Raw genomic sequence first — 18276 nt, 5'->3', positions numbered from 1 at the left:
AGAACAACTTGGGGGCCAAACTTGAATATAAAAAACATTTAAATGGTAATCTCCTAAAAGAACGTGTTTCTAATATAAAAGGATACATTTTCTTTGCAAAGTGTAATCGATTCACCTTATTAACACAATATTGGCGTCATAAAGTGGTTTTATAAGGCTTTAAGAAATAAGCCATAAATAACCCTTGTTGGTACCAGAAATCTTTCCCTTTTACAGATAAGTAATGAATACTTTCCTCACTACTATCTTCAGTAATTGATTGAACTTCCTCAACTAAGGGAAAAATTTATGAGCTTTTTGGAGGTCACAGCTGTGGGCATTGTGGCATTTACATAGATTGAGTAGGGCCTATAACTTTCAAAAGACATGTACTTGGCAAAGCAGGTTGCCCCATTATTGAGCTCATACTGCCATCTACTGACATAATTTTGCCATTGCATTCTGTGAGCCCTAAAAGTAGTCAAATGGATTTAGAACTATATTTTCTTGACTTTTTACTTAGAAATATTTTTACACAAATGATATTACTGAGCATTACTGAATCCAGCAGATATAGAATAATGTCATGTTTCAAACAAGTATGCATATTTTACCTTGAAAAAGACTTTTAAATCTTCAGGGAGGGAAATACACGGACATGACCTTTTATATTAGCTAAATATGACATTGAATTAGGTCTGGATTTGACTTTCAATCAGAATGATTTTGTAGTGCTCACTAATTTTATCCTGCCCTTTGAAACAGAACATCACCATTTTCTAAGATATATGCATTGTTTCTATGAAAATACAGCTATTAGAGAAGCTTTGCAGACAAATTCTAGAGTGTGGTGGGTACTTTTTGGTTTTCATGTGTGCTACCGTCACCCCAAGTTCCTGCCCTCATTCATAAATCCTTCTTTGCATCTGTGAGGTCCCCTGTATCCCTGGAGAAGGTTGACATAAGGTCGCTAAACCATGTACTGGTCAAACCTTCCATGAAAGGGCCTGGGCTTAGAAAAGGAGAGACAAATAAAAAGGGGATAATTTAGGGTCATAGAGTTTAACATCCCTGAGAGAGCATGTATACCCCAAAATAGGATCCATGTGTTTAAGAAGGAAAACTGTATATGATGCCATATTAAAAAAAAAAAAAAAAAACAGAGAAAAAATGTTGAGATTCCATTTTTATAGAGCTTGGAAATTTAAAGGGAATTTTATTCCCAAAAAAAATTTAGGAAAAAAATCTATATTAAAATGTTAGGATTAGTCTCTGTAACTAATAAAGTTTAAATTCCTAAAATAATAATGATAACAACAACAAAAAAAAAATTTAAAAATAAAAAGAAACCAAGAAGCCAATTTCCAAGGAAACCCTCTAATCAATTTTTGTTAGTACATTTGTTGACAAGTGCTTTGAACTTGAGAATGTTGACGTCATGATCTGTTATTAAAATTTGACAGGGGAAGCTGATACCGAAAGTGATGATGATGACGATGATGATGACTGTAAAAAATCTTCAATGGATGAGGTGGGTAAAGACTGGGTTCTCCCACTTGTCGGACCAAGTGTAGGCTCCTGGATATATTTCATAGTCACCTTCTGCCATCTAGTGGCAGAAAGAATAAATGCATGACATCCAACAGCCGGCTTAAATTTTTGAGGCTACTAAATGTGTTGTCAAACTGTTCCAAGTCCAGAGAAGTTATGGGGCTTGGAGGAATATTCAGAGATGTAGCATTAATTTCATTGTGGTGATTTTGGAACCACTAGAGAAATCTGTTGATATAAGCTTAAACATCCCAAGTAACCTCATCAGCTCAGAAATATTAATTACATCGATCCTAGAGGCAATTCAGAGACAAATCTATTAGAATGTTAGAATTTTGTTATGACAGAAGCTTTGGGAAAAAGGTCTGCAGTGAATCTTCTTTCAGATGTGTTAGAGGGTCTTTGTCTTAGTACTTGCATCTTTAGAGTTTACTTAAAATAAATAACAAGTAATTGTTCTTACTTGGTGTTCTTTCTCTTATAATAATTTCCATTAATAAAATCTAATATTTTTTTTGAGACAGATCTCACTATGTTGCCCAGGCTGTTCCCAAACTTGTGGGCTCTAATGTTCATCCCATGCATCCCCCACCCCCACCCCCAGCTTAGTCTAAATATCTGCTTTGTTATGTTCCCCAACAAAATTTCAACTTAATTTTTGAGAGGAACTGTTACAATGCCCGGTAAAATATATCTGCCTGAAAATAATTTAAATTGTGTATTTATCTTTTTCAGTACTTCTGAATCATTTAAAAACTGTGCATTTACAAATGAATATTTCCCAATGGACATTTATCCTAAATGTTTCTACTGGCCTTTTCAAAAGAAGCCTTATCTCTCTACATTTTATCTTCTACAAATAGGAGAAAATATATCAGTTTATAGAGGCCTGTCTTGTGCTGATATTCCAATACTGATTTTCTTCTTTATTAAAATCTATATCAAAGGATGGACAATAGCCAATAATAGCTAAAGTAACATGAGATTTTACTGTGTGCCAAGCTCTGTTCTGAGCTCCTTAACATAAATTAACTTGTTAATAATTACAAAAATCCTATGTACAATAGGGACTGGTTTTATCCTATTTTACAAATAAGTAAACTGAGGTACAGAGCAGTTGAGTAACTTGTCCAAGATGGAATAGCTTCATACTAGTGTCCTTGGGATTTAAAATCAACCATCTGGTCTTAGATCCTGAGCTATTAATCCTACACCATGCTATATTCCTTCTCTGTTAGGCACTTGGGGAACTAAGAAGGAGGGAGTAAGAAAGATTAATGAAGGAAAGCAGAAGCTGTTGGCCCACCCCCACTCACTTCCACAAGACAGTATTTTTTATATCATTATTAACAATTTTAGTTCATCTGGGAGTCACTTACATAACACTTTTCTTACTGTATATTGAGTTCTTGATTTACTCACCTTAGATACCATCTTCTATCAAAGGTATCCTTGTTTTTCAAACTTTGATGTGCATTCACATCACCTTGTTTATGTGCACACTCTGATTCCCAAGACCTGCAGAGGAGGCTGAGATCCCGCATCCCTCTCAGGGGAGATGCTGTTGCCCAGACCACAAGCCATCCAGCACAGCAGGGCCTCCCCTCCCTCAGGCTGAGCATCCCTCCCTTATCTGAAAATCCAAAACCTGAAATGCTCCAAAAACCCAAAACTCTTTGAATGCAGGCATCATTCCACATGTATGAATGCAAAGGTGGAAGCTTCCACCCCATGAGATTTTATTTCACATGGAAAATTATTTATAATATTGAACAGGACTAGAGATGTAGCTGAGTGATGGGGGCATGCAAGAGGCCCTGGGTTTGATCCCAGCATTGAAAAAAAAAAATTACCGTTACTGTATATGTATCCAGTGCATGTGAAACATAAATGAATTCCATGTTTAGAAATGGGTCCCCTCCCCAAGATCTCTTATTAAATACATGCACTATAGCAAAATCCCCCCAAATCCAAAATGCATCTGGACCCACATGTATTGGATGAGGACTGCTCATTCTCCCTTGCCTTTTCTTTCTTCTATAATGAATTTTGATTGGTAAGAATAATTTTCAAAAGAGGAGGGTTGACTTAATGCTGGTTTGAGTCACCTGACCATTTTCCTGAGAAAATAATCCTTGATTATATAACGCCGACTCTGGAATTGTTGCTTATTTCTCATTCCTGCTTCCAGGGGACTGCTGGGAGTGAAGCCATGGCCACAGAGGAGATGTCTAACCTGGTGAACTATATCCAGCCAGTCAAGTTTGAGTCATTTGAAATCTCAAAAAGTAAGTTTTCCCTGGATTACAATCCTTCCTGTAGCATAAAATGAATATATTTTAAACACGAGGTCACTAGATCAACAATAATGACTTAACAGAGATCATCTGGGCTGGTGAAGATGTGACTGTAAGCATGAATTGAATATATATATATACTCACACACACACACCACGTGCATGAACACATACACAGTTTTACATATATGGAAAGGGTTAGGGTTGGAACCTAGGGACCCAGACATGCTAGGTAAGCACTCTATCACTGAGCTACAGCTACAGCCCTGTGCATTTATATATATTTAAAAAACTATATGATACAGTGTTCTATAATGTTCCCCTAAAATATTTAACAGGGTTATAGTCCATACTTGGTTCTCCAAAAGCTGCTAGTTCAACAGGCAGCTTAATTGAGAGTTTTACCTTCAATTTTGGTTTGCAACAACACAATGGGATCCATCCATTGTACAGGGGATGGTGTTGAATAAACTAGCTACCCACTCCCCAGGAGGGAAGTAGGAAGGACTTGAACAACTCCGGTAACTCAAAATAGAACCCATTCACTCAGATTCCCTCTGTCCAGCACAGTCTATATATTTAAAAGAATATAGAACTAACTTCACATCACTTTGGGTTTTCTCTTCTTCCAACTACACATCTATAGTGAATGCAAAGAAAAAAGTCATCTTTTTTTTCCTAACTAGATAGAAAGCCCTTTTATGAAAATGCTCCTCGTATTTGCATAAAGAGTCCATAAATTTCAGAGAACTCTTGGGCCTTGCTAGCTGCTTATATGGAACTGAAATTTTGCTTGAACACTGTAGCCCCTTAGAAAGGGCCGCTGTAAAAAAGTATCAAAATCCAAGAGTCTTTTAACAAATTTATATTTGTATAATTTTTGCCCTGAGAGTCTTAGTGCCATTTGGTATCTAGAGATCTACACCAAAGATTTGACTTTAATACAGTCTATACAGAGACATTTTAACATTTTCTGATGCCATATAATTACTGATATTTCTTACAAGTTGTTAAATTTGAAGCATCCTAGCTATATTTATGTGACTGTAACTTTCATTGGCTTCAAAATGAATTTTCCTAATTCAATAGTTAGTACCTTCTAACAAGGAACTAGTGTGACATGGAGCAGATGCATTGAATTCTTCAGAACCAGCTAATGACAGCATCAGATGAACAAGACCCGTGCTTTTCTCCTTGTGTTTCATATCACTTCTTCACCTTTAAAGAAGAAAAATGGCAAACATAATTTACAAAGTACTGGTCATGTTGACTTGATTTTATTTAACAGCCACCCTTCAGATAATTAGCCTTATGGAACTAGATTTTATGATGGACCAAGATAAGAGAAGCCAAGGTTTTCCTGAGGATAAATTGGAAAAATCAGGGAGACCGATAAGGAAGGAGACTGAATGTGACTTTGGAAGAAGAAAGAGGTTTTATTTTAAGAAGGGGTGTCAGAGAGGGAAAAGTCATCAAAAGTCACTCAGCTTTAAAAGCTTCGAGCCATATCACCACTCTTGTCTGAGTCCTGTATATAACTGTTGATTTGAGTTGGGTAGACAGTGGAGAAACTGACTCTCAAGTCTTTCTGAACTGAGATAACTTAGTTTTGTTCCTCTCCATCAAACTGGAGCCCTGAATTTCACCTTGAACCTGTTTTCATAACTCTCTCGTGTTCAAGGATATTGAGATCTTCAGCACATCTCACCTCTCTGGTCTTTGTTACCTAATCCGACAATAAGGCCAAAAGACTGGAAAATCTCCAAGGATCCTTCTGCTTTGAAATACCATAATTCTGATGTCACATTAGTAGTTCCAAGGTCAAGAGCAGGTGATGTTGTGGGTCAGAATGAGAGAGTCAGTGCTAACAGGAACCTTTCGATAGTATATCTTGGCATATTTTGTCATCCTCAACAATGGCCCCAAGGAGCCAGTCTGAATGGATTTAGAGCAAAAGTTCAGGGTCACTGCTCTTTTGATCAAACACTTTTCATTGCCACCCTATACTCATCTAAAACTCATTCATGCCCTTAAATTGTACAACCATAATAGTATACCTCACCTAGTTCATAAATAGAAAAGAGGACTGGCAAGACTCAACTTTTATGACTGGCAAATAGTTCACTGAAAAACATTGACTATGAAAGTTATGTTGAGAATTCATGGCCTTCCACGTCACTGAACATTTACCTACCTCTTTAAGGATATTGTAATTTATAACATTGAATTTTTATTTCTAACCTCCTTTTTTGTTGTTGAACTCAGAAAGAAACAAGAGTTTTGAAATGTCTTCCTTTGTGGAAACCAAAGGACTCGAACAACTTACGAAGTCTCCGGTGGAATTTGTGGAGTATCCTTGATTTGACGAACGTCTGTGGAATTAACACCACTCTGAGGTCACACGCTGTTTGTTTCTTTGCTCAAAGATGCATAAAATGGCTTCTGTTGTAACCTGGGAGTGAGAAATGGTCTCAGAGCTCATATACAATGCTGAGCAGGGTATTCTGGAAGACATAGCAGAGAACTGGCTTTGGAGTAAGAGAAGCCCAGTTTACAAGGTTGCCACACAAGGTTGTGTGGCAATTTGGTGAGTCCTGCTTTTCTTCATCTCTAGACAGAAATAGCCTTCTAGCTTTATGAGTTGCTGTTTGGATTAGCCCTTTATAAAATTTTTATTTTAAGACAGGATCTTGCTAAGTGTCCAAGGCTGGCCTTGAACTTGTGATGCCTCCCTGGTTGTTGGGATTGTAGGTATGCTCCACTGCACCTAGCATCATATAATTTTTATCATTATCCATGAACCAAAATAAAAACAGGATTTTTAATCATTTTTGCATGAAGTCAATGCTAACTATCTCCAAGAACTCAATTTCATGAAGCAATTCCTAGAATAAAAGTTACCTTTAAAACTCATCAAAGAGGAGGGGAAAGAAATGTAGACTCCACAAGTAAAGTCACACTATAAAAATCACTACCATTAGTATTCACTATTGACTTTGCAATTCATCTTTTGTTAAAGGTTTTATCCCATTTTATTCTCACAAACATCCTGTGATGTAGGAATTTTAAGTCTGCTTTAGAGATGAGGAAACTACAACACTGAAAAGTGAAATAGCTTTCCCACCCAAGGTCACAGTGCTAGCAGGTCCCTAAATTAAGATTCCAGCCCATTTTGCCTGGCTCACAACTCTAGCTAACCTCCACCCCACTGGGTCATTGGAACTAGTCAGTTGTGTTTTCAAGATAGTGCATTGTTTAACAACTACACAGTTCTCAGCATGGAAACTGAACCACAATATTAAGCAAGGTCAGAAACCTCTGTGCTATATTTACCTCATTATCAATCATAAAGAGGACCTCAGTCTTGGCAAACAGCATTCCCAGGGAAGGTTAAGAAAAGGAGCAGAGAGCATTTCAAAAATAGCTGTGCAGTTCGTATTATCTGCTTCTGCCAAACACAATACCATCTTCTCACATGACTTAACACAACACAGCTTCCTGCGGAGACCTTAATCATTAAGATTGTCCTTAACAACTTTCACAAAATCACATTGACTTTGGCTCAGACATTTTTGCCACCTCATTGGTTTTCACCCACAAGGCTCTGTAAAGGTGATGATGAGTTTGTAAAAGCACACTTGTTCTGTTCATTGAGAAAGCTTTCTGCACAGTTTACCCAGTAACCCAGTGTGATCATCAATGTTCATTTCATTTCCCCAATGGAGAAAGGCAGAAATCACCCTCATAGTTTATACCATGGACTCATTGTGTTTTGTTGTGTTTTTTTATTATTCTTTAAAAATATCTATTTTTATTTATTTTTTTAACGTGGTCCTGAGGATTGAACCCAATGCCTCACACCTGTGAGGCAAGGGCTCTAACCACTGAGCAACAACCCCAGCCCAACTCATTGTTTTCATTACTGTATTCACTACTTAACATGATGGTCCAGATATAACAAAATGCAGCTGAGCAGAATATATCCAAAAGGAACACGTGTGGACTCATCCAACTACATGCCCCAACTCTTCTGGAATGCAGGCTGTCAGATGGTGGCCCTTAACTTCCAGACTGTGGGTAAGTAGCACAGCTTATTCTCATCCAAATGTTCTGTTTCAAAGCCACATTTCAAATGTCCAAGAATACAAATAATAATAAAAGCTGGCAAGGATATGGAGAAAAGGAACACTTCTACATTGATGGTGGGATTGTAAATTAGTAAAATCAGTATGGAGTTTCCTCCAAAATCTAGGAAGGAAACCACCATGTGACCCAGCTATACCACTCCTTGGTATTTACCCAAAAGAACTAAAGAAGCACACTATAGGGGATACATGCACATCCATGTGTATAGCTGCACAATTCACAATGTGAACCAGCCTAGGTGTCCATTACCAGGATAAAGAAAATGTGATACACATACCCCATGGAGGGTTACTCAGCCATAAAGAAGAATGAAATTATGACTTTTGCAAGAAAATGAATGGAACCAGAGAACATCTTATTAAATGAAATAAGCTAGACTCAGAAAGTCAAAGGTCATATGGTTTCTCTCATGTGGAAACTAGAGAGGAAACGTGGAAAAAAGAAAATATCTCATGAAAATACACGGAGACTTGTAGAGTAGAGGAAGGTTAGGGGGAGGTACTAGAGCAGGAACTTAAGCACATTATATCATGCAGATGTATGAATGTATCAAAATAAATCCTACTATTATCTATAGTTATAGTTCTTCAATAAAAATATCTAAAAAAAAAAAATAGAATTACCCCACTGAATTGGAATTAAGCAATCAATGTGACCTTTTTTTTTTTAATTTAAATCCATTTTTTCACTTTATAGCTTTTCTATTAACAAATTTGTCTGCCTTCCCAGATGCAATAATTCATTTTTTATTATGTTAAAGGACATGGCTTACTACCTGGAAGTGACAATTTGTCATTGCTATTAATTTTTATTTCTTCTCTTGGTATTGCCTATGGAATTACTTTTCTAAATGAATTTGGTTTAATTGAATCATGTTTCCCTCTAACCATTAAAAAGATTTCTATTAAAATCTAAAGTTATAAATTCATCTGAAGAAAACTGATATTTTTAATTTTATGTTTTCCTCTCACAAAAAGAATGTTTCACTCTTTATTTTTAAAAATCTTATATTAACACCCTCAGTAAAATTGGTAGCCCTCATTAGAGGTCTAGTTCCTTTAGATGAAATCTTTTTCCTTATTTTAAAATTGCATTTTAACATATTATTCCTAATTATTGATATTTGTATACTTATTTTATATATATTTTATAAGTGATCATTTTCCTAAGCTTTTAAAATAGCCTATTTTGGGCAATAAATTTGTCTTCTCAGACGCACAAACACAGCAATTTAATCACATCTAATTTCCTCTACTCCTTATTGCTTTATGCTGATCATTCTAGATAATATTAAATGATAACATTGGGAGTGGGCATCTTCTTCTTCATCCTGATACTTGGAGGACTTTTAATGTTGTTATGCTATCGAATATGATTTGGGTTATGATTTTGTGACAGATAGTCTTTAAAATCCTAAAGAAGTATACATGTGTCCTAATTGACCAACAGTAGTTTAGGAATTTATGTTAAATGCTAATATATTTCTCTTGGCCAACAATTGATATGATCATATATTCATTAATATAAGCAATTCTCTTAATAGGCCTCCTAACATGTAATTATTCTTTTGTTCCTAAGATAAACTCTAATTGCTTATTGTATTTTATTTATTAGACCATATGACTGGCCAATGTAATTCCTTAGGCTTTTGGAGTTAAATTTTTTTTTTAAATATGATAGACCTATTATTTCTCTCTCTCTCCCTCAGTACTTTGTCTGATTTTTGTATCATAATTATAAAAGTTTAATAAAATGAGAGGTAAATTTTCACTTATTTTCCCTGCTTTAATAATGATTTGTTACACAGAGCTTTGAAATAATTCCATCATCCCCTCATTATTGTCCACATCAGTAGAAATGAATCATGACTCAGATAATACCAACCAGTGACAGCTTCCCAGATTCCTTATGAGTTTATTATTTTATGATATTTGGGGAACTAGGAGGTCTCATGCATGTTAGGCAAGTGCTCTACCACTGAGCTACAGTGCTGGCCTTCCAACTTTTTTTGTTTTGGTTTTTGGTTTTTTTTCACCAGCAACTGCAGTAAGTGTGAATGTTTATTTGATGGTACTGATTGAATATTAGGAAAACTTTCATCAGTGACCTTTATCTACTGGAAAAGAGAGAATGTATAATCAAATATTGATTATAAGTTAATTATAGAAATGAAAACTTTAAAGAGGAAATTTTTCTTATAAATTAAAAAACAAAACATTATAACATACCCTATCAGTGAAAATATATAGAGAATTCCAGCATCAAAAATTTACTTAGAGGAGTATAAATCGGTCTAAGCTCGCAGAAGGGCACTTTAAGCAAAATTATCAGGAAAAACTTTTCCAATGTGCACATCTTTTGTCCATAAATTCTACTCCTAGGAAAATCATTAAGTATTCAAAGATTTTACCACAATGATGTTCATCAAAATATTATATGTAATGGTGAAAATTAGAAGAAATATAAACGTGCCCAAAATATCTACTCTAGGGAATTTATATAGCTATCACAATTAAAGCAGCGAAATATTAAATGGAATTGACATATTGTAATAAAAATACATTTGAAGTAGAAAAAAGATTATAAACCAATCTGTTGATAGTGTTGTCTCTGGGTCTGGAGATTACAGCTGGATTTTTTTCCCATACATTGTTATCCTCATTTTCACAATGAATAACTATTTCTTTGGTTAAAGAGAACAGTTACCAAAGTGTGCTATAATAAATCTTACTTCCCTGTCTTACTTTCTCATTGCTAACATAAATACTTTCACAGCGAGTTTTGTATTTTTGATTATTTAGACCTGGCAATGCAAATCAACATGGGCATGTATGAATACAATGGGAAGAGTGGCTACAGGTTGAAGCCAGAGTTCATGAGGAGGCCGGATAAGCATTTTGATCCTTTTACGGAAGGCATCGTTGATGGGATAGTGGCCAACACTTTATCTGTCAAGGTATGGACACCCTTGTCCCTAACAAAGGTCTTAAATATCATCTATTTTGCATAAAGAAGTTGTTTAGTCATTAAATATTTAATAACTAGTAAATGCTGTACTTCCTTTCTACAGGTTTTTCCTTTTAAGTATCAAATTTTCATGAGAAATTTTCACAGGACACATGAATCTTATTAGGGTCCAATCAAATGAACTAGTGAGACCCACCATGGCCAATGCTCTTTTGATGTAAATAACCCATGAAATTTACATGAAAATTAGTGACCCAAATGGAAGAGTTCAGGTGTTTCCCTGCCCCTACTAGTTCTTACTAGTTCCTGAGCAAAATTAAAGGGGAAAAAATCCTCTAAGTTATTAAATATTAAACAGAAGCTTTCAGGTTAACATGTTTTTTTAAAAAATTTTTACCATACCATTCAGTCCTTTTAAAATTCACAATAATAATCTTAAAGGGTTACTTAAGCATATATATATATCTGATCCAAAAAAATTAATTCCAAAAGCGCTTTCTTCGGTTTTTGAAATAGATGTTACAGAAGATATTTTTTTGAGCTGTCAGAAAATGTTTTTAATACTATGAAAGAGAAGTTTATTTTTATAAAGAAGTTTTTACATGAATTCGTAAAAAAAAAAAAAAAGCTAGAATTTTGTTTGCTCTTTTAAAGTATCATTTATTTTATGTTTTACTAAATAACTCTGGAACTAAGAGACTTTCATTGCACAAAATGCAATTTTCAGATTGAACTTGAACCAAGGCATTTGAAGACTATGTAAAAAGAGATCTTATCACAATTACACTAATTTCTATCTAATCTAAGCAACCAATCCCCCTTTTCCTCCAAAACTTCTTTCATTTTATATCAAAGATTTAAAATAAAATTTCAGTGAAATATTTTGTCTTTTGAAGTTATTACAAACCCCCTTAAACCAAGAGTGAAGTTGGCACAACTTGAGCTTCATGATTATATTTATTTTAGGAAATTCTTTTCAGCAGAGGATGTCAAATTCCCACCCCGTGTGATTAAGATAAACTCAGAAGCCTCTCATGCTCATAAAATGCTATTTTTAGAATCCTTGTCAATGCTTGTTATAACTGAGTCAAACTAATGTTTTTGCCTGGTTTATAGAATCATCCTATTTCATGTTTTCTTGCTTATTTATTTTGTTTTGAAAATCCTACTGTGACAGAACAAGCAATTATAAAATAATGACACAGAGGCAGGAAAGTGAGTGTTAAAGAAGTAGTGGAGGCCCAGGCATTTGTAACCTGCTGCTCCCATCTCCAGAGGAGATATTGCTCTGGGACAGACCACAATGCAGTGGAGTCCTTCCTACCTAAAACAGTACAGCTCGACCTGCATGCAGCTCGTATCTGTCACTCATACCTTTATTTTGATCTTCATAGTTCCAGAATGGACTTATAAACCCACCTATTTTGCTGACACAAACACTGTGTTTTAATGCCCTTAATTTACTTTAGGCATCTGCTTTGGTCAAACTGCATAAGCGTCCAAACTCCTTGGTGCATCTGTATTCCCAGTGGGACTCACATCACTTGGAAGTTTCAAACTCAAAAAAGCCTGCTGAGTAGTTCTCATGTGGAACCTCAGGTTGAACAGAGAGATTATCCCTAGCAGATCCTGTGCACTTGAGCCAGAGAGAACATTCAGGGAGAATGGATGGTCCCAGAACCAGTTCAGAGAGCCTTCTGAATGACTTTCTCTCTCACTTGTTCAGAATCTCTGACCTCATCAGCATGTCGCCAACTTTAACTTTATGCAGCCTCTGATGACTATTCCCATTCCACCATTGTGTCTGACCTCTGACTCAGCCCTAATCTTGGAAATTCTGACCCCTTTCAAGGACTGAGCTCAGAAAGCTCTTGACGGACCAGCAACTGTGTTCCAAACACAATCCAAATGTATCAGCTTTGCTCCATTATCTCTTGCCTCCTGCTGCTGTTCCTCTTTCTGGTATAGAGCAGACACATCTTCTTTGTCTCCATTAACCTTAATGATAGATCCCTCAGATTTGGACAACTCGGTTAGAAAAAGGGGCAGACTTGGGAGACATTATATGAATATGTAACCTTAAAACCTCCTTTAACACCACAATGTTGGTTAGTTCTTTAGTTAAGCAAAGAATGCCCGCCATTGTGCAGATGGCTAACTGGGTGAGGTTAGAGGTCATGATCAACTGCTCTTGATGGTTCATGGTAGATATTGCTTATTTATTCCTTCTACACTATTCTGTCTTAGGTTGACTCCTAAGCTTTTCCACGGTCATTATTCCTCCACCAGCTTCTTAAGAGAAATTCATATTGCTAATCTTGTTTCTGTTTCATTCTGCTTATAATTTAACATTCTGCAGCAGCATTTGTACCCCCCTTTAAAATGCATCTTGTATCTTTGCTACTCATTTTTCAAGATGTATTTTTTGATGTTTGTTGTCTAGATTATTTCAGGTCAGTTTCTTTCTGATAAGAAAGTTGGGACTTATGTTGAAGTGGATATGTTTGGTTTGCCTGTGGACACCAGGAGGAAGGCATTCAAGACCAAGACTTCCCAAGGGAATGCTGTAAATCCTGTCTGGGAAGAAGAGCCAATTGTGTTCAAAAAGGTGGGTCTCAGTGGTACACTCTGTAATCCCAGTGACTCAGGAGGCTGAAATGGGAGGATTGCTAGTTGGAGGTCAGCCTCAGCAATTTAGGGAGACGCTGTCTCAAATTAAAAAGGGAAAAGGGCTGGGGATGTAGTAAAGCACCCCTGGGTTTAATCCCCAGTACCAAAAAGTGGGGCGGGGGAGAGAGTCCTTGTATTCTTGACACAATACTGTGTTTTTGTGTTTAATTTTTTTTTTTTTAGTTGTAGTTGGACACATACCTTTATTTTATTTATTTATGTTTATGTGGTGCTGAGGCTCGAACCCAGTGCCTCACATGTGCCAGGTGAGCGCTGTACCCCTGAGCCACAACCCCAGCCCACAACACTGTGTTTTTGATGTGTTTCTACTGAGGGAAAAAAATAAAATAATCAAGTACTTCTGGTTAATTTGACGATTCAGAAGTTTACAAAGCAATTGGATTTTGAAAACAGGAAACTAAATACACAATACCAAGACCATTAGCCGTATTTAAACAGAGAATTTTTCTCATTTCTCACATTAAAAATGTTCATGTGCAAAGAAAACAGCCTGGTTTGTACACATCCCTCACTGGAAGGGAGGTGACAAAACATGAATGGAGCCCAACTATTGTCAACCCATGTCCTTTCCTTCTGAAAATCTAACTTCTGGGACAAGAGTTTAACTTTTTATCTAAATGAGCTAAGTATTAACTTCAACTTGGCTTTGGAAAACCAGGACCTACTTCTTTCTTGGAATGTCAACCAGTTCTTGTCACCCAGTGTGATTTTTTTTTCTTTTTTCTTTTTTATGCCTTCAGGTGGTTCTTCCTTCTCTGGCCTGTTTGAGGATAGCCGTTTATGAAGAAGGAGGTAAATTTATTGGCCACCGCATCTTGCCAGTACAAGCCATTCGGCCAGGTATGGATAATGTGGTGAGAAGCTCCTTATCAAAACTATAAAAAAAAAATCACCAGTTTAAGCAACTATTTGGGGCTTTGTAATTTTGCTATATAAAAGGTCTATATGATCATTTACTTAAATCTAGTAGTTTCTTGTCTTTATGATCCACTGTAATGTGTTCTTGTTATAATAATTATGTGTAATAAAATATCTGAAGCTTATATGTAAGTATTTATGTTCCTGGCTCCATGAGTCTGAAGGTTAGCAGTGTATATTTGTCTGTTTTATCACTACTATAATGAAAATACCTGAGGTAAACTGCTTTATAAAGAAAAGAGGTTTGTTTAGCTCACAAAATCAGGCATCCCATCATCCCATCAACGTTGCCTCTGGTGAGGACCTAATTTAATTCTGGGTGGCATCATAGCAGACATGTGCATTTGGGAGTGAGAGATCACCTTGCCAAATAGGAAACCAGAGAGCTGAGTAGAGCCAGACTTGCTCTTTTTATAAAAACCCTCTCTCAAGAACTAATTCAGGGTCCCAGAGAACTATCTTAATCTCTCCTCAGGGCACAACCCCAGTGACCCTTCCACTTGGCTCCGCCTCTTGAAGTTCTCACCACTTCTCACATCATCACACTGGGGACCAAGCTCCACAAATGAATTCGAAGGAGACAAATCACATCCAAACCATTGCACAAGGTTTAGTTGATCCAGCCTGGCCTCAGCAACATAGCCGTGCTTCAAGCCATTGATTGGGTTCTGGTGTGTTCAAAGTGTGCTCATTCTGAGGTACAGGCTGAAGGGACAATGGTACCCAGAGTATGGACTTCTCTTGGAAGATCACCAGAATGCAAAAGGACAAGTCTCACTCCACATATGCATTTTGTACCTCTGCTTGGGCCACAGTGCTAACATCCCATTGACCATTGCATACCCTATACTGTGCCCCAATCAAGAAATCAAGAATAACTGTACTATAAGGAGCAAATCTGGACCAATAGTTCAAAATGTGGCATGCATTTTTAAATTCTCTCTTTTTGGGGAGAACATGATTAGAAAGGGAGAAAAATCAGAATCAACAGTGTTTTTCCTATCTGGTGAAGAAAATAAGACCTCATCACTCGAAGTTATATGAGAAAGAAGTGACCCATTTGTCATCCAAAGTCACCTAAAATAAACCCTTGCGTCACACAGATGTTCATAGCTGTAGCTAACATTGTGAAGACGATATGTGATACACAGTGTTGTTGTCACCCTCCAGGCTATCACTACATCTGTCTGAGGAATGAAAGGAACCAGCCCCTCATGCTGCCAGCTGTCTTTGTCTACATAGAAGTGAAAGACTATGTGCCAGACACATATGCAGGTAAGCAACCTGACTCAAGGGCATGTCTCCATCTGAGGTCACTCACGGTTTTGTGGCTTAGTGGAAGAAGCACTGAACCAAACCAAGGCAGAAGATTGTGGCCTCCGAATCCCTTCTGTTTTTGTCTGTATGTTTAGAGGTATGTTGCTCAGACTTTGTGACTACATTTTAATGCAGTTTATTTTCATTTAAGTCTCGATGCCTCCGTTTGGAACGTGTTTACTCACTGTTAGTCTTATATTCATGGGTTCAGAAATGCTTGACTCATGCTACCCGGGGCTACAGTTCTTTATCTAGGTCTGTGCAATGAATTTGGCCTCAGCTAGTTTTAGAACCCTGATCCTGGTAGGCACAGAGTTGACACCTATAATTCCATTGACTTGGGGGGATAAGGCAAAAGGACCACAAGTTCGAGGCCAGCCTCGGCAACTTAGTGATGCCCTAAGAAACTTAAAGAGACCCTGCCTCAAAATATTTTTTTTAAAGGGTTTGGGGTGTAGTTCAGTGCTAAAGTGTCCCTAGGTTCAATCCCCAATACCAAGAGGAAAAGAAAAGAATCCTGATCTTTTTCATGTGTAGAGTTCTAAATTTAGAGGATTAACTTATGACATTGTCAACTAGGAATCACAAATTTAAATGCTTATACCACCAAATATTCTGTGGGGAAAAAAAGGCACTGGGAAATGGTGGAGAGTATGGCAAACTTGGAACATAACCCTCATCCAGAGATGGCCACAATAACTCCCAAATGAGACTCATGTTGCCAAATCTTTGGATTGTTCCATCAGTAGTGGAAAGTGGGCTCTTTCTGTGAAATGTTTCTGTTTATGAGATACAATTTGGGCCAAATAAGACAAATGGTAGGAACACTATGGGACAGATGAATGTTTTAAAAAGAAACAAAGAGAATGTGAAATTTGGTGGCATCCTGAGTTTGAACCTATCCAATGTGGCTTTCAGAGCTGAACTCCTTTGAATTCTGTCTTCTTAAGGTTTCAGCAAAGTCCTGACTCTTGTCTGTTTCCAAAATGTTGCATTATTGGGTGCAAAGGTATACAGGTGGATGGAAGAGTGAAAGATGGATGCTAAATGGGCAGATGGATGAGTGGGTAGTTGGATGATGAGTGAATACATGGACAAAGTGTTGGATGGATGAGTGGTTAGATGGATGATAGGTAATCAATACCTCCAGAACCTTCCATTTAAAACATTGCTTTCCCTGTTTAGATGTGATCGAAGCTTTGTCGAACCCAATCCGATATGTGAATCTGATGGAGCAGAGAGCTAAGCAACTGGCTGCTTTGACACTGGAGGATGAAGAAGAAGTAAAGAAAGAGGTGAGAGGGTGTTGTAATCTTACTCAGGGTGTGAAGCATGATTTCCACACTAACTTTCTGACTTCACCTAAGTGATCTTATTCCAGGGAAATAAAAATGGCATATTGGAACACAGTTTCATGGAGTTCTGCATCATGTCACAAAACATCCAGATGATCAACTCAGCTTTTCATATTTCATCTTTTGTTATTCTGTGGACACCACTAGCATCTTATCTTGTGATCATGTTAAACAGTACATATCTTGCTGTTTCAGCTGTTTCTGGATGAGTTCATACCAATTAAAGGTGATTAAGGCACAGGAAAGTGCAGATAATCAAGTCATTTGTATTTTCCTTTGTTTTAAATATAAAATGCAGGATGTTCAAAGGGCTTTTGTGATTTCTTACAATACACAAAGTATTGAATACAATGCCTGGAATGTGGTTATGGACCCTAAAATGATTACTAACTATTATTATTATATGTATAGAGTTATGGGTTCCTGAAATAATTTATATAGTATTCTAAATTGGATGTCACAATGTAAAGAATAATCTTTTGTTTTGGGATGGAACCCAGGAACTCACACATTCTAGGTAAGTAAGAGCTCTACTACTGACCTAAATCCCAGGCCCTCTTTTATTTTGAGGCACTGTCACACTGAGTTGCGCAGGCTGGCCTCAAACTGTCGTTCCTCCTGCCTCAGCTTCCCAAGTACCGGGATCATGGGAGTAAGCCACCACATCCAACCTGAAGAATAATTACTAAAGGGTGAAGACATATTACAAATAAAGTCTAAAAAATATAGGGCTTAAATAGAGTGACAATCCTTTCCATTTTCAAAAAAGTGAAACATAATCTAATGATTACTGGGTATGACATGACATCAATATTTAGAAAAATGATAGAAATTAGCTCTTCATTCCCTTGAATGTTCAGAGGAAATTTTCAAGAAAAAATAAAAAATGAACAAATAATAATGTAAGAAAAAAATTTTGGAAATTTCTTGGAAAACTTGTATGCCTATTAACAAATCCTTTAGAGTTGGTAATGTTTATTAGATAACCTTTTACTTATTCCAAAAGTGACTCCGAATTATGGAAAATTTCCAAAATAAAAACAAGACTCAAGCAT

The 18276-nt window shown here is 36.7% G+C and overlaps 1 protein-coding gene across 3 annotated transcripts in view; it reads left to right on the top strand.

Moving 5' to 3' along the window:
* Nucleotides 1-18276, top strand: part of Plcb1 (phospholipase C beta 1) — a 707068-nt gene that overhangs the window by 556328 nt on the left and 132464 nt on the right. For all 3 annotated transcript variants that reach the window (XM_076851538.2, XM_076851540.2, XM_076851539.2), the window contains 9 exons: nucleotides 1443-1510; nucleotides 3722-3818; nucleotides 6093-6177; nucleotides 7780-7904; nucleotides 10775-10929; nucleotides 13384-13548; nucleotides 14372-14471; nucleotides 15720-15824; nucleotides 17052-17161. In XM_076851538.2, coding sequence (XP_076707653.2) covers nucleotides 1443-1510; nucleotides 3722-3818; nucleotides 6093-6177; nucleotides 7780-7904; nucleotides 10775-10929; nucleotides 13384-13548; nucleotides 14372-14471; nucleotides 15720-15824; nucleotides 17052-17161 — 1010 coding nt within the window. The remainder of the gene's footprint in view (nucleotides 1-1442; nucleotides 1511-3721; nucleotides 3819-6092; nucleotides 6178-7779; nucleotides 7905-10774; nucleotides 10930-13383; nucleotides 13549-14371; nucleotides 14472-15719; nucleotides 15825-17051; nucleotides 17162-18276) is intronic.

Source organism: Callospermophilus lateralis, chromosome 3, assembly GCF_048772815.1.
Source record: "Callospermophilus lateralis isolate mCalLat2 chromosome 3, mCalLat2.hap1, whole genome shotgun sequence".
In the NCBI taxonomy this organism is placed as follows: domain Eukaryota; kingdom Metazoa; phylum Chordata; class Mammalia; order Rodentia; family Sciuridae; genus Callospermophilus; species Callospermophilus lateralis.
Note: the sequence above shows the minus strand (reverse complement) of the source record. Positions and strands in the feature narration are given on the sequence as shown.